We start from the raw sequence: 17,108 nt of genomic DNA, 5'->3' as shown, positions 1-17,108 counted from the left end.
TTTTGCCTCTTGATTGAAAAAGTTTCAGAAAGTCTTAAAAGCCTTGGATATGTCCGCCAGAGCGTGTTTAATTTGCCAGTAAAGAGGCTTAAAAATAAGGATGATGTTATTTGATCGTTCCTCTTCTTGGCAACAACTCCCATTAAAAAAGACCAAACCTGGAGATGTGTTCTCTCCTCTTCAGACACTCGACAACTTCCCTACCCTGCCTGTAGCACGTATCCCACTGAGCGTAAGATGCATTCCAAAAACCTAAACTCGTAGAAATAGTATTCATTTTTAGAAAAGGCCCGATGATTTCCTAAAACAGCTGGGAACATAAGTTACTAACGTACTTATCAAGGCTTACTTTCAGCAGCTGACTGGTACACACTTGGAGCACTAGTCAAGGCAACAGGACGGGATTGTTGTCTATGGAAAACAATGGAAGTCAATGGCACAGAGGTTGCGGGTGCACAGGCCATTCTTGTTGTTAGAAGTAGAAAAGTGCCGATATATGTTTTTCACCCTCTCGGGGTCGAGTTAACGTTCCCAGGTCCTACAAGCATTGTACAGAGGTTTCATTCGGTGGCCATCTTGGATTACTAACAAATTAGAAGAAAATAACTATCTAACTATGCATCATACAGAGGATTATTGTCATGGTAAATGGTCTGCATTTTTATAGCGCTTATCCAGTCTGACGACAGCTCAAAGCGCTGTACAATACATGCCACATTCACCCATTCACACACTGATGACGGAGGCGCCAACTGCTCATCAGGAGCAATTTTTGGGGTTCAGTATCTTGCTCAAGGACACTTCGACATGCAACTAGGGGGAGCCAGGATTCGAACTGGTGACCTTCCAATCACTAGACGACCCGCTCTACCCACTGAGCCACAGCCGCCAAATAACAAAATCTGTAGAATTTACACTAAATATCTGCTTATATACCAAACTTACGTGCATATGCTACTCACATCAGAAAGCCTCTGACATCGGGGTAGTGACAGACCCCAATGTGGAAGCCTTAAAAACCAAGTGTAAACCCACCATGACATCACCAACTGGTTCTGAACCCTCAGGTTTCTCATTGTGACTGTCGCCATCTTGCTTTTGTTTGTTCTTGTAAACCAGGAGGGACCATAGTCTATTCTTCTCTAAATGTGAACATATATGTGAACAGATATATGAAATGACCATCAGAATGTAATAGAGGCGACTGAAACTAGAGATTGAGACCATAAACCCATTGAGAAACTGTTTACTGAGGTAACAAATCAAGTGAGAAGTGGGGTCATTTTCTCATAAGCTTACATACAAACAGACTTCTTTTTTGAAAGTAGTGGTGTCGCCCCCTGTTGGCCATTAGAAAACATGCAGGTTTAAGGCATTTCTGCACTGGCTTAATTTTTCAGACTTGGAGGCGGCATCCATATTGTATACACTCCAACAAGTCATAAGGTCATTAGCCTGCAAACTGGCTCAACAGGTCAGTAAAGTAACATACAACATAAAGTTTGGTTACATAAGCTCAAATTTGCTACCAGACCAAGTTAGGGCTGATGGTCCTCTGAGTGTTTCCAAACAAGCATTCAAATCGCTTACGAATCAAACTTTTGATTTGCGCAAGGACATGAATGATAAAGTGTTGCCTGACAAAGAGAGAAAACTTTTGGATGAGCTGTAATGATGTGGCCTAAAGGCCCATGGGAAAAAAGAAAAAGTCCTGCATGTTAAAAAATAAGAGAGGCGGCCGCATCGTAATCACAGAGTGTGTCAGGAGCCAGATGGGTGCGAAACAAGATTTACCAGACAAAAGCCAAAACACCGTTTAGCACGAGACATGAGAGCCGAGCAGGGGCCAAAACTCAAAGTGTCTCGTTATAGCGAAATCCTCAGACGAGTCACGGAGAGGATTCAGAAACGCCAACAATCGCATAACTTTTTCCAAATATTAGGGCTTTTATTGTGGGAGACATCAGGCTGAGCCTCACCTATTTGATCCTGGACACATTTAGAGAGCGGTTTGCAGATGAAATACTGCGAGCCACAGCAGGGCTCTAGGTAGCGGCACAACACACACACTCACACACACACTCTCACTCCCTCCTCCACTTTCACAGTCTTCATTATACAGCAAACAGCTGGAGGCCTCGGGGAAGGTCGTGAGTGTTTATGTGTCAGTGTGTGTGTGTGTGTGTGTGCATGTGTGTGTGTGTGCGTGTGCGTGAGTCCTGAGGGAAGCTTTTGGACCTAATTGGCACCGGCATGTCAAATGTTCCCGTGAACCAAGCTGGCACCCCCCTGTACGTCAAAACTCCCGCTCCCGACGAAAACGGAGGCCGGCGCATGAATGCGAATAAGTCTGCCGACCCCTGAGTGACTTTTAGCATCCCAGTGCTGCAGGCAATGAGGACAGAGACAGGAGGGCTGGGAGGGATACAAAAAAAAATAAATAATAATCTGTTTATTCAAATGGACAAGTCGAAAGTGACTGCTGGGAGGTCGCGGGAATCGGAAATCTCGTTAAAGCGATGATTTCCTGGCGAAGGTGAAGCTCTGCCTCCTACAGATGTGCCTGTTTACACACACTCTACCGGAACAACAGTGTATGATAGAAAGCCTCCCCCTCGCACGGTCGATGATCTGATTAGGCTCCGAAAACACCTCGCCGGATAAATTTAGATATTAATGAGGAGGAAAAACGATTTTCTCGAAGCTACCATAACTCCTTAATAAGTGAAGATGCAAGCGCGCCCATTAATACCGGCCGTTGCGCGGAGACAAGTGTGCTGACGTGGAATTATTTCCTAATGAATGGGAATTAGCTTAATTAATGACCTCATTAGCATAACTACTTATGTTCAATACATCACAGAGATATGGGTTATGGACATTAAGCAGCTCAAGTGCCTCTCGTTTGTTACGGCTCCACCTCATCTATATACATCCGCGTCTGAATATTTCATGACACGTTCCGCCGTCACGTCGGAGATATTTATTTAAATTTTTTAAGGGTGTTTTATCATACATGGTACACTCATGGTTAATCATCACAGGCTAATGTTAGTGTTTCTATTATTAGGCACTGCATGATAATTATCAGGGAGGGAGGGAAGGGCAGAAAAGGGGGAGGCCTCGTGTCTTTTACTTTTTGACGAAGGGAAGGTAGTCTGAATTTTTCTGCAGTTTGTTAAATTCAAGATCAACCATACATTTATAAAAAAAAAAATATATATCATTAACATAAAAAGTTTAATGTTAAAGTGGAAAAAGCAATCTTAAATTCTCCATGTTTTGTCTGTTTTAGCCGTTAATGCTAAATTGTACTGTGCTATAATTTTGATGCTGAGGGAAGTTTTCATCTTTTTTTTTTCTTCATTTTTAAAGGGACAGCGTGTAACAATTTAAGTAATTTATTAACTCAAATCAACGTCTTCGTTCATAAGTAAGTCCTCATTGGTGTACAATTGCCTCTGCCAACAATCTGACTTATCCTCCTGAGCGAAGAATTACCTATCTGAATATACATAGCACGGGCAAGCGCTATGGAGGCCGCCATGTCTTTCCGGTTTTAAAAAAAACTATGGACTGCCGAGAGGGACACAAAGCACTACGTGGTACTACGTAGTAAGGCGAAACGCGTTTTCGCTCAGAGCCAGCTTGACTGCGGAACTGAGAGGGAACCTCTAGTTTTATAGCCTTAATAACTAACTACATCTTTACCTCATTACTTGACTCAGTAGAAATACTCGACGCTGTTCGGAAAGAGTCCATATTTTGAAAATGAGATTCTTGTCCGTCAGGGCCACCGTAGCTTCCGGAACGTCTCCAACGTCTTCAGAACGGGAGGGGTGAGCAAAGGAGTCTTGCAATGTAGAACCTCACAGCTAGATGGCACTAAATACTTGATATATTCCACACTGTCCCTTTAAATTGAAACACAAGTTTCAATCCCTCTCCCCACATAAACAATCTTTAAAACCTAGTGCACGGCAGGATAAGACAATTCATTCAACAGGACTTTAAAATAAGATCATGACGTAAGAGGCAAACGGTTTTACATTTATTTGAGTGATTTTTGGTGTTATGGAAACTCACAGTGAGGTTCTGTAAATTGAAAAAAAAATAAAGGTACAACCATGCCCTCTCCTGGCGGCTGCTCAGAGTGGCAGTCAAATCTAAAGAAAGACAATGATGACTCTACCACGTTAAAGAATACCTCTCCTTGGATCTGCATCATCACCGTCTCAGTGTGCCTGGCGTGCTAAATGTATATAAACCGGCCAAAAGAAAAGAAATCTCAAACACACTCAACCCAGAAAAACACAGAGAGCCAACTGATGGTGCTGACTCCCTGAAGACGCACAACCGTCTGAGCAGGGGAACTGCAGCACCCTTATGAAGTCACCCAGCTGACCGATCGCAGCCAGCTGAGGGAGAACATCACAGGTGAACCCAGTAGCTTCTGATCACCTGCGACCTGGATCGGGAGAAATCTCCGTTCACGTCAGGACCTTGGGGGAATCTCTGATCCGTCCATAACAATTGTAAAAGCAGTAACAGTAGTACAAGAAGTAGAACAAGTGGTAGTGGTAGTAGAAGTTGCTGACAAAAGGCTGGAAAATCTGAACATTTTGATGGCTGAGCGGTTTCTCTAGCTGAACGCATGCTGAAGCAGTGCCATAGATCCACAGTTAAACATCTCCCCATGAGAATGAATGGGGAATTTTTCTTTTTGCAAGAAATAGCTGAATATTTAAAAAGCTGAAAGGGCAGAACGGCTGAAAAGTCGTAGGCTGGATGAGCTCAAAAAGATGAACATCTCGGGAGGGGAACGAGGGAGTGGGGGAGGACGAAGGAAGAGAACCAATTCGAACAGGAGAGGAGGTGTGTGTGTGTGTGTGTGTGTGTGTGTGTGTGTAAGAGAGAGAGATTAAAGGAGGAAGAGAAGAAGAAAGAGAGGGACGAAGACACCAGTCCACCAATCAGAACAGAGGAACGACGTGATTGGATCAGTCTAACCCCTAAAATTCCACCAGATCCGAACCGGACTGTTCCGTAGCTGATAAGCAGTGCTTCTACCTGTGCCGGATGTTGGAGCACGGTGCATCATCTCAGCTGAATTCAGCTCAGCGCAGACAGGAAGTCAGACACGGAAACAACAACACAACATCCGGTTGATTTTCAGAATAAAACACAAAAATCTCAAAAAAGAGACGGATCCAAGGACTTCTTCTAATCCTTCGGTTGGGAACGCTTGTTCTTGTTGCGTTTACAACACAAACTTATAACTGCTGCCACGCGTGATTATCGCGAGAACTCCTCGGCCTCGCAACTCCAGCTGTCCGTCAGTGCTGCGCCTTGCTGCACTCATGCAAATCCCTAGCGTAGCCGCTCGGCAGGTACGTGCAACCAGTACAGTTCCTGGGTCAGGCTAGAAATTGCTAAGTCACTGAAAGACAAATGTGGAGAAAACTGAAAAGACTTTTTTTCCATTCACTTCCACTGTAAAAAAAATAATAAAAAATTGCTGAAAGTGCTTAAACAGCTGAACATTTCGATGGCTGATCGGTTTCTTTAGCTCAAATTTGGAAGAGGAGAAGCCGGACGAAAAACTTGTGGAAAAAGAAGACTGTTATTAAACTGAAGAGTGCCTACAGCATTTACACTAATTATCTACACTGTACTTATGGACCCTGCCATCAGCAGCCATTATCAGCAGCCAGACGCTGTTAAAGCTTCTCTGCGGCCGGTGTGCTTCCTGTAAAAAGCCCTCGACAGTTTGAAAAGCCTCATTCTGCCGCTGTGAGGACAGCATGCCGTGTGTTTTGTGAATTAGCAGATGATGTGGCCCAGACGGACAGACAGACAGACAGACAGACAGACAGAAATAGCTGCTTTGTCTGTCTCAGCGTGGGCGTGCCTCTCGACGCCACTTTGTAGTGTTCATCGGCAAAACGAAGCGTGGTAAAGGGTTCATGGGGAGGGTAGAGCTGACACAGGATCTGCATAAAAGACGCATCGTCGGTAAAGACACAGACTTGTCCGCCGCCGCTCCCTCTGAGCTTGTTTCGGGGTGAGGATCCAATTAGATGAGTGTTAGGGAAACAATGTGCTCGCTAAAACGCTGATTGGTGTTCTGATCCGGATCAGATTTAACGGCCAATAACCGGTGGCCAGAGGGAGAGATGAAAATTGCATTAGGGAGGGAAGGCTGGACAGCCGATGGCGTAGCGTATTTATGTTTTTTGCATTCTGTTGACCGAAAGAGACGCTTTTGTTGTTTTTGCAGCGCCGCGTGAAGACGCTTTTATCTGTGCACATTTTAAAATAATTGACTTTTACGTCCCCGGTGAGCGGTTTGGGGAAGACAGGCCGCTGTGTCATGCTTAAGAGAGAGACCGTGTGTGTGTGTGTGTGTGTGTGTGTGTGTCATTCTGCTTGGAGCTGACAGCTGCTGGAGGGGAGAGCTATGGCCAGAGCGGTCTGCTCTCCTTCAGGGAAAGAGTCATTTCAACATTTAACTAATGACTGATGGCCGGGCGAGCCAAGTGTCTGTCCTCTACACTCCGGCGCACACACACACATAGGCGGAGAGGTCACCTCCACCAACCACGGGTAGCAACCAACCACTTGAAACACACGCAGCTCCTGAGCGTTGTGTGCTAGTCGAGATACGGTTGAAGGTTGAATTTCCTGGGATTTCAAGCGACACGTTTTATTTTTTTTTTTTATTTCTTGAGGTAAAGAAAGTTTTGCATCTGCCTGTGGCCTCTCCATGGCTCGGAACTCAAAGGCGCCGAGCTGCCCGCAGGTGTCTGCAGTCCGCTTGCCAACTTCAGACCTCTGCTCAGGTTGAAGTCGGACTGCAGTGAGGTCTCCGAACACCACGAACGAAACTCATGCAAGAGAAATCACAAGTGTGAGGTTCACCTGGGAACACCTGCGCAGGTGAACCATGGGGTGTTTAATGACGACTCGAACAAACCGGTGAACGACTTTGAGCCGTCATCTACGGAGCAGTGAAAGGTGGCGACGCTCCTCTTTAAAACGCAGCGCTTACGAACGAGTCGCAGAAGGAACCTGCTCACAAGTCAGCACAGATCAGAGAATAGAAAGAAAGGAAAAAAAAAAAGAAAGAGTCATCAGTTTGGGTGCAGGAACAGTTTGCGTGTGGAGCTCTGACAGGAAATCTGCTCGAGATGAAATGTTGCACCAGCTTCGCGTGGTGGAGGACCAGCGCGCAGTGTGTCCTGGTGCAATCGTGGTGAAACAGTTCCAAACCCTGTAAATGAGATCTACTGCAGCTGCACCGCTCAGAGGAACATTAAGTATTGAAGCAGCGAGAGGCAGCGTGGAGGGAACTCTTCACTCGGTAAAGGCGAGGACTCAAAACTTTTGTAAGAAAAGACGAAAGTTGAAGAGAAAAATGAACTACTTGAATCACTTAACAGATGTGATTGCAGTTGAATGATCGCTGCGTCACTGCTACCATTTCAACTCTTCTTGCTCCCTAATGTTCCGACTATAAACCGTACACAACCAGGCTGCGACGACAGCCAATATTGTGCTTGTTCATTTCCAACTAAACCACGTCTCTTATGATTTCTGTTCTTCGCGATCACCCTTATCAGTTCTGAGGTCAGTCCATGAATGAAATGCAGTTCAGTATAAATGATGAAAAAAAAACACACTTCAACATCAGTCATTTGAGTCTTGCGAAGGCCGTGTTCATCTCTTCCTCTGCCTGAAGGAGCACTTTTATATGAATACAGATGCAGTAGAATAATGTGTTGGGATCAGAAAGTGCAGTGAGAATAACAAACTACAGATGTACATTTCCCAGATCCCCCCTCTGTTTGGAAGTGCGGCCATTTCCTTGAAATACTCGAGTGTCGCATGTTAGCGTGCAATCAGGGCTCACAGACATTTTCACAGCCTGAATCCGGTATACAGACTTCATTACCTCCTCCAAAAAGGTTATAATTTCACCCGTGTCCGTTGGTTGGTTGGTTGGTTGGTCAGCAGGATTACACAAAAACAACTGAGCAGATTGCCACTAAACTCGGATAGAGGCAGGTTCTCCACCCAGAATATACCCCGTTAACTTTTGGTGCAGATCTGGATATTGAGGTGGCTTGTGTCTATCTATATTGTGATGAGATTTGTCAAAGATTGGGAGACATATATCCGACAAATGGCCTGTAAAATCTTGCGGCTGAAATCACAAGATCAAGATGGAGAGAAAACACGTCTTCATCCACCCCGATTGATTCTTTGGCTGCCCGATCACCATAAAAATGGACTTAGATCAGTAAGACATTCTTACTCCTACTCGGGGAATAAATCACTAAAATATCCTTGGGCAGCTAACCATGACCTCCCTGTGGAGAGGGGGAGAAGAAAAAAAGGGAATTTTCTCCCGGGTCCCGCAAACAGTCTCATACTGACCTCATGTGGACGTAAAGAGGTACTGCAGTTTGCAGCCACTGTTAAATAAGTGAGGCATCAGCGGGACAGAAGAAGACAGAGACGAGAGCAAAGTACCTTAAATTCATTTACTTAAATTAAAAAATGTACATCACATTATTCTTTACAATAGACATGTCTTTTAAAAACTCAGTGGTTTTTGTTTTTCTTCACTGTACATTTCAATCATTTGTATACAAATTCCTCTTTGACAGAAAGAAAAAAAGGAGAAAAAAAAAAGAGGAAGTCATTACAGCGACTGTCACAGATGACAAATTAATCACTCAGTGTAATGACCGCAGTGTTTCCCAGTTACACTTGGGCTTTAATCTGCAATTCAGTGACTGTACCAACTGAGAACTGTCTCAGTCCATAAAACAGGACTGAATCCTTGAGATGTTTTCCATTTGTTTAAATTCACTCTAGTTATAGAGTCAGATTAAGGCTGTTTGCAGCCTTGAGACAATTTATTGTCTGTACAGGACTGTACAGAATGAGACAGGAGCCCTGGTACAGTTAGCACTGTACACTCAGTGTGGATCACTTGAAATGCTTTTGGAAAACCCTTAATTAACATTTACACACAGTTAGAGGAACTACATATTTAATACAACAGCGAGGACACCAGCTTAGAACAAAGGGGACCTTCAGAGGACAACACCACTGTTTTTGACCATGTCCCTGTCCACTTATACCAGCAGTTAAACCCTCAAACTGCTCTCTATCATTTGTCAGTAGCAAGATACACAGTATGGCAGTCGGTTAGTGCAGATTACCATTAAAGGAATATTTCGACATTTTGGGAAATATGTTTATTTGCTTTGTTACTGAGGTGAAAACATTGATGCCACTTTTTTCAGCACTTTCAACATTTAACACTTTCATGAATATTACCATCCTTATCCATTTTATCATTTTTTGAACATGTGTGTTTTAGTGGCCTTTCTTAAACATTTCCCATAAGCCCTTGGCCACTGTTTGTCACAACTCAACAAAAGACGTGAGCCCATGAGCTGCAGGGCCTCATGAATGAAGGTTTCTGACAGATTAGAGTTTTTAAACATAATTTAACCATGAAGGCTTCAATTTCTAAATTGCATGCGACGCAACTGCCTAATTAACCTACAGAAAAACCAGAGTAAATTTGAACTGAATTGAACTGGAAAAGACGTTTCCAATCATTAAATGTTATTTATGTTGTCTAGCTCTAAATATCTACGTACAGCCAGCAGTAAAATGACAAGAAATAGATAGCCTGGCCTGGCAAAGGTAACAACATGTATGCTAAGCTAACAGGCTGCTAGCATAAGCTTCACACCAATTGTACAGGCATGTGTGGTATCAAATTTCTCATCTAATTCTCGGCAAAAACGTCCAACTATTCCTTTTACTTTTGCTGGATTGCTGGAAGTGCCTTACAGTAATTAGGGGACAAAATTAGGTTTCATTTTCAATAACAATACAAATCAACTTTTGTTTTATTTCTGCCTCTTGAAAAAAGGTGCATCAAGTCACAATGGACAAACTTAATGTCAAAAACACTGATGTTTCCATTTCAGTCCACCATGACCATCTCTGCTCTGTATGAAGCCTGTGTTTAAATTGCATTACACTGTAACCAAGTACTGAGATGTTGGATATGACAATTTACATGCTGTATGCGATTTAAAATACTGCTCTTGTTGTCACTACGATTTCGAGTTTCCTATTGGTTAAAGGTGAGCAGAAATAGTCATGTGAGTGGTGCAGAGCCATTGAGAGCTGAGACGTTAATTCAAAAACAGCAGTCCAGTCTTCATCACTCCGGAGTCAAAGGAATTCAAACTGGGTTAAGGAAAGAAAAACAAAACAACAACAAATAATTAAAATTTTTACAACCTTCTGTAAACATGAGCGTAGGCAGAATATGGCAGACAGAAACATTTAAAGATTTGGCAAAAGAAAAATAATCCTAAACATCTAGAACGTGATACATTCTGTGCTTTATCTGAGCGCAGTCATGTTGGGGGTCTCCCAGACCCCTGAGAGCTGCTTTTCAGCGTTAACAGATTACAAAAAGGCTTCAGGTAAAAGCTTTAAGACTATGACGAGCCATCCAATCACACAGTGAGACAGCGTTAATTACTGATTTCACCTGCCCTAATATCCAACAGGTTTCCCCCATTCATGGATCAAATTCATCACTAAACAAAAATAGAAAATCCATGTCTGGGAACGAAGGCAGCCTTTTAATAACAGGCCAAATCATTCAAATGGATGTCAATGACAAATATCCATACTTAATTAGTTTGAACTACAATTAAGAATGTGGTTCATTGAACTGGTCCATTGCCTCTCTGGCAACTTCATATCCAGCTCAGCTGATTCTAATTGGTAATGATGACAAGAGGACTTGTATAAGAGAAACCTTGACATTTTTAATTTGATGGGACAAAAACAGAAAATAATCCTCTGGTTTTCTTGGGGTACTGTGACTTCAGAGTGATTACAGATTGCTGAACTAAAAAAAAACAGTGTCCAGTGGGTAAAAGTGACCAAGATAAACACAATTATTCAAATGTCAAGGTTTCACTTTTTACAGTGTTTTGTAAGATTTACAGGGAATCTAAAGCTTTGTGCTGCAGGGCAGACAGTAAATAAGAGTTAGGAGCGTGGAATAGCTACTCTACTGTCTCTCACACTGACATCTGAGGGGAAATCATCACCTCCACTCCCGTATGCTATGCTCCACTCATCTCACAAAACACGGTGTAGTTTGGCATTATATTTCTACATATTAAACCATTCTGCAAGGGTAAAGTCCAGCTTTATTCTCGCGAACAGTGTCTTAAAATAAAGTGACGCTGAAATATTCTGATCAGTCTAGTCCTTTATCCATATACTTCACAGACTACTGTTTTTAAAAAAGCAAGAGGAAAAGTGGAAGAGCACCCAGATGGCTGTCTCTACTTGCTGCAGCTTTACAGATAAGTGATGAAATACACAAGCAAACAAAAAAGGACCTAATTAGGCATGTCTTTATAGCTCATAATCCTGGTTTTCAGTCATAAAAATGGATTTATACTAACAAATTAGAAAGAATTTATATTGCTGCCTAGGTCACCTCTAACAGCCAGAGCAGATGAGAATATACGCAAGTGAGAGTGCCCAATCAGAAGGAGACTGCACTCTCTTTTATCATCAGGTTTAGATTTACTATGTGGTTATATTTTCAAGTCAAAGTACCTTCTTCTGTCATGGTCAGATTTAATGTTGTCAATCTGGTATTAATACACAGACCAGCGAGATGCGACCTGCACTGGCTCAAGTATTCAGACAAAAAAGAGAAAAACCATACTGTAGGACGTTGGAACTATTTGCTAACACTGACCATGTATTCCAGCTGAAGTTGTAATGATCTGAAGACTATTCACTGCAACATAAATGTCACAAATTCCAGTTAACATCCTAATAAAGTGCAGGAAGAACACCATTGGTGGGAGAAAAAAAAAAGGAAAATCTCTCTGTATGTACAGATTGTGCCTTGAAAAGAAGCTTAGACACAGGAGGCTACTGTGACACAGCTCCGAATGGCAGTCAGTGTTTGAACCATCTAACAGTGGTTGTGCTCTCGTCTCGGGACCACCAGTTACTCATCCTAAAGGCTGTTTGTTACAAAGACATTTCTCAAAAGAAAGGCATTTTTTTTTTAAAGAAAAAAGAAACAAACCAAAAAAACCACTACACTTTTCACATACGCACATTTACAAACACCGAAGCGGATGCTGAACGCGGCGGCGCACATTTTACTGTTTGTCAGATCGACCTAAGCACACCGTCGCTGCTGAACCGTGTGTCTAGAAAGACGAGGAAAAAATTAAACGAAAGTACAGACAGCAGCAGTGTAAACTAACAGAAAGGCTCTGTGTCAGTCAAATGGTGATCTGACATTTTCACAGCTAATACACGTTAAAAAACAATCACTGATCACACTCAAACTATAATGTTGTTGGGCTAAGCCATGAGGCACCGATCAGCCGGTTCGATTTCTAAATATTTCAACATTAATGGTTGGTTTTGCACTGATTTATAAAGCTAAAACTTACAGATTTTGTTCCTACAGATGTTTGCTGGCAGTTGAAAGAACCTCTTATTTTCTTTTATCTTCTAGTTGTTTTGTTTCTATGATATTTATTTTACAGCCAGGATGAGCACTTCCTGAAATCCTCCCACCACAGGAGAAGTCACTCCACTGACTGAGGGTAAAGACAAAAATAGAGCCATTTGACGCAATTTAAGAGCTTAATTTCAGCTCACACAAACACACACACACACATACACACACACACACACACTCACACATGCAAACACAGAAACAAGTAAGTCAGGAAACCAGTCAGCCAGTCAGTTGGTCAGTCAGGTGGGAGAGGAGAACCAGCCCCCTCGCCATATATTCTGCTGATTGATAAAAACCACACCGATCCTCACTCCTCCCCAGAACCAGCTGACGGATTTTGTTCAGTATCCAACACCCACAAAAAGTGTGATGTAACTAAATCCTGACACGTAGCAGACACAACCACACACCCCCTCCAACAGGATATCCACCAATAAAAGCTGGCCGACGACCATCGATGAGGGAGCAGATGCCCATCGCACGAAGAGGAGGAGCAGAGTGGAGGAGTGTGGTGGGTTTTTAAAGTATCTTCCAGTCCAGTTGAATCTCAGGAGGCCCTCTCTCCCCAGATGTTTGCCCCAGTATGGAGATGTGTTGCTGGGACGCAGGCTGTCTAGAGTTCTGCGCTGGCCGGTGGTTTGGTGGTGGTCATGATCTTCATGTACTGGGTGAAGATGGCTTCGAAAGCCTCGTCTCTGTGGATCATGGCACCGAAGACCAATGGCTGGAGGAAAACAGAAATGCTTGGTCGTTAATGTCTACAATTTACCTTCTAGCAGCAGCATCACATTCCCTGTACGGTACAGGCATGTGTGTTATCAAACTTCTCATCTACTTCCTGGCAAACACGCTGCACTATTCCCTTGACGTTTGGCAATGTCAATCATGGAAGTTAATCATGGTGAAATATGTAACTGTGAAAACTAGGTCGTATAAACTAAAGAGACATCTAGAGAAGAAGTCTTCTCAAAGTCTTGGTGTCTGTAGTTAAAACTTTTGAAAAAAAAACAATATTTACATATTCAAAGATGTATTATTAATAATCTCTATCTAGGCAATTGGATAAACTGTATCAGACACACATTATTATTCAAAGGAAATTATTTTTATGAAAAGAATCTTGGAAGGCCACAAACTCATATTAAAGATATTACGTGTTTTGTACAGGCCATCTGAAAAGGGCTGAGCTTTTTTCTAGTTGAAACAAAGCAGCTGAATACACTGAATCTATTCAGGTGATATAAATCTACAAAGGAAAAAAACACTTCAGTGTCTCAATACTGTACCTTCTGAGTGGAAGGAGTGGCTATAGAGATGCCCATCCCACTTCCTGGTAGGACTGACAGTACTTTGTACTAGAGGGGGTCAAAATAACAAGATGGTTGTTATCGATATTATTCAATAACACTTAGTCATACAATAATACTCATGCTAAATCAAATACAAATCTGTAATTCCTATGTGATCAATAATGAGTTTTCCTGCCCCTGATTCAAACTGTCCATGTTTTAGAGTGGTTACCTTTTGTATGTCAGTTATGTCCACCAGCTTGATAACCTTATTCTTCTTGGAGGAGCTGGATCTGGAGCTGGAGCTCTCAAAGCACAAGTAACTGAAGGGGAGAGACAGAAAGAGAGAGAACAGCTTGCTGAAAGGGGTCTTGTGGGAAAACAAGCAGGGAGGCAAAACGGACGACAAACTGAATGGACTTCTTGTCAGTTCCAGATCCGAACAGGTGAAGGGATTTATAGATCTGAGATATTCTCAGGAGGAGGCCTGTCCTACTTGATCCACTCTTGACTGATTGACACAGACAGAGGGAGGGAGAGAGTGAGGAGAAGGTGTAGCTCTTCTCCATTCACTACAAAGCCATTGGCCTAAATTGTTCCCAGCAGCTCCTCCTCTTGGCTCCACCTTTGAAGAGTAACTTCTTTTCCTCTCGTGCAGTCAGAGATTTAATGATAAAAGATGTCCTCCAGAGGAAAGATGTCCCACTTACTTCTCTGTGACGTAGAGCACTCCGTTCCTGATGTAGTCTGTCGGCATCTTCCTGTCCCTGTTTATGAGGCAGCACCTCCAGCCATTCTCACACACTGAAAACACACAAGATAGTGATTTCTGCTTATTCTCAGTTTGTAGGCTTTTTGTAATCTAAAAAGTGGAATGAACATTTCTAAATTTAACTTGGTAACCATTATGAATGAGACCTGTACCAGGCTAAATGCAGATATGTGAGTATTTGGTACACTTTTTTAATGTTGCAGTAAATCCCCTCACCCGCCAGAGGGCGCTCTGACTCCTGCAGGTTGAAGATCTCATGAAAAGCCCCCTTCTTGGTGCTGTGGGAGCGACCCGCTTCCTCCTCTCTGCTCACCCCACAGGGGACGGTGGCTAGGCTGCTCCGAGAAACCACCGGCTGAACCTGGAGAGAGACGGAGGAGGAGGAGGCGGGAGAAACAGACGGGATGACGGGAAGACGGAAGTCAGAGCACAGTCACCATGAAGGAGACAAAAAGGGCATGTAGGACAGAACGATGAGGCAGAGGAGGAGGGACAGGGAGACATATTTAAAATCCAAAAATCTCCACACATTCTGTGGTACCATCTAACAGTATTGCATGTTCCCAGAGCTACTGAGAAGAGTGGCCACAATCGAAACAGCTCAACTTTCAGTATTGCATTATGTGCTTTCTCTGCATGTGCACTTGATTGCAGCAGGCTCAGCTGTGACGTGCAAAGCAGAGAGTGAGGCCATCATTCAGTCATCATCCAGAGCCACAGTTTATAGGCAGAAATACTTGTTAGTTTGTGGAAAAAAGATCAGTTTTATCTTAAAATGTAGCCTGGTGTACAGGTTTAGGTCAATCTTTTTAATGCAAGTGTTTCAGTTACAAAGGCAATTAACTGACATTTCATAAAGTAATTACATTTTAGGGTCAACTACAACAAATTATGGAGAACAGGAAGGATTTAATGCACCATCATTCTACGTTACAGTGAAAGGGAAACTATGGGCACTTTAACTATTCTGTAAACACACTACTACTTTTCATAGAGCATCTATATCAGTGGATCAAAAATGTCAACAATCTGGACATCATAATAATAATAATAATAATAATAATAATTCAATGTAATGTTTTTTTAAAAAGATATATAATAATGATTTGAGAAGTCCATTTTGAAATGTAATCATGACATTTTGATCCATTCTGTCCACAAACACTGACGGCCAGTCCCGAGGTGTATCACACATTTTGCACACACACACACGCGCGCACGCTTTGTGGTGAGCTTGCGGCACACCCAGGCGCAGCAAGGTAACCAAAGGCAGACACACCAGAGTCCCTACCTTCTCAGTGCCAGAGAGCTGAGAGAGAGAAACGACAGAGTACACCTGTGACACAGCAACACACACACATGCTCACACACTCAATCTTACGTAAGAGAGAGAGAAACACGTACACTTTGTGGTGTCCCGGGCACATCCTGACAGAGAGCGGCTGAGCTGTGATGCATTATTGACGGAGGGATGATATTTTGATACTTTATTGATCTATTTTCTCCCTTTGGCCTGCCACAGGGGGTCAGTGGTGGGAGGGTAGACGCAGCCTGTCCTGATACAACCTACAGTTGAATGATGTTCTCCAACTATATCTCAATATAAATTCATAAATGTTCTCCAATCTTTACCGAAATTACTTTTTTGTAGATGTAACAGCTGGGTTTTCTTTTTCACTTTCCTTTCTATTTTTGGCATTGTTTTTTACATGTTATCAAGATTAGCCTGCTCACTAAACTAGCTAAATTGGTGGTTACATAGCACTAACCTCAATTCACAAAACTTGTTGTTTACAAAACTAGTGTAAATCTCCAATGGACGTCAATGGTATCAATGCAGTAGCTGCTTAAAAAATTTGCGACACAACTGTTAAGCCTCTATATGAACTTGGTCAACTTTAGCTTTTCTAATTAGCAACAAGGATTGCTTAAACAAAGAAGTAGGGTAACAGAAATAATCCTCACACACTTTGAGCATATTTTCTCAAGCTTCAGACTAAGCTGTGTTGAAGGGTCTGTGTGGGTTTTTTTTTTTTTTTTATGTGCCACGGTTTAAGAGTTAGATAAAGAAAGCAAGAATCTGTGAAGAGGAGGGAATAAAGGAGGACAAACAGCAGAGAGCTGATACAGATCTGTATGTGTTTATTCCTCCCTACCCTTCGGGACACAGTGGCGTTGGTCCTCTCTTTGAGTTGAGGGTCTGTGGGCAGGCTGTTCCACACGATGTAGGGTGTGTCGTACTTGTCCCGCAGCTTCGGACAGCTCTTAAACAGGAAGTCTATGATGAAGAACTTGATACCGGCATACAGGCCTGGAGAGGAGAGAGGTTAGGAAGGGAGAAGAAAAAATCAGAATAAGGAAAAGGATCAAGTAATGGACGAAGGCTGCTTTTTCCCTACCTGGTGCTAGCATAAACTTTGACTTTTCAAGGCCT

The 17,108-nt window shown here is 42.7% G+C and overlaps 1 protein-coding gene across 4 annotated transcripts in view; it reads right to left on the bottom strand.

Annotated features, from left to right (window-relative positions):
• Positions 1-8,532: 8,532 nt before the first annotated feature.
• gramd4a (GRAM domain containing 4a) overlaps positions 8,533-17,108 on the bottom strand; it is a 48,584-nt gene continuing 40,008 nt past the window's right edge. For 3 of the 4 annotated variants that reach the window (XM_030439839.1, XM_030439842.1, XM_030439841.1), the window contains 6 exons: positions 16,831-16,985; positions 14,891-15,035; positions 14,613-14,706; positions 14,135-14,225; positions 13,900-13,968; positions 8,533-13,337 (listed from right to left, as the gene is read on the bottom strand). In XM_030439839.1, coding sequence (XP_030295699.1) covers positions 13,227-13,337; positions 13,900-13,968; positions 14,135-14,225; positions 14,613-14,706; positions 14,891-15,035; positions 16,831-16,985 — 665 coding nt within the window. In that variant the 3' untranslated portion in view covers positions 8,533-13,226. The other variant, XM_030439840.1, reaches the window with a different exon arrangement.

Source organism: Sparus aurata, chromosome 14, assembly GCF_900880675.1.
Source record: "Sparus aurata chromosome 14, fSpaAur1.1, whole genome shotgun sequence".
Classification (NCBI taxonomy): domain Eukaryota; kingdom Metazoa; phylum Chordata; class Actinopteri; order Spariformes; family Sparidae; genus Sparus; species Sparus aurata.
This window is presented reverse-complemented; position numbering and strand designations above follow the sequence as displayed.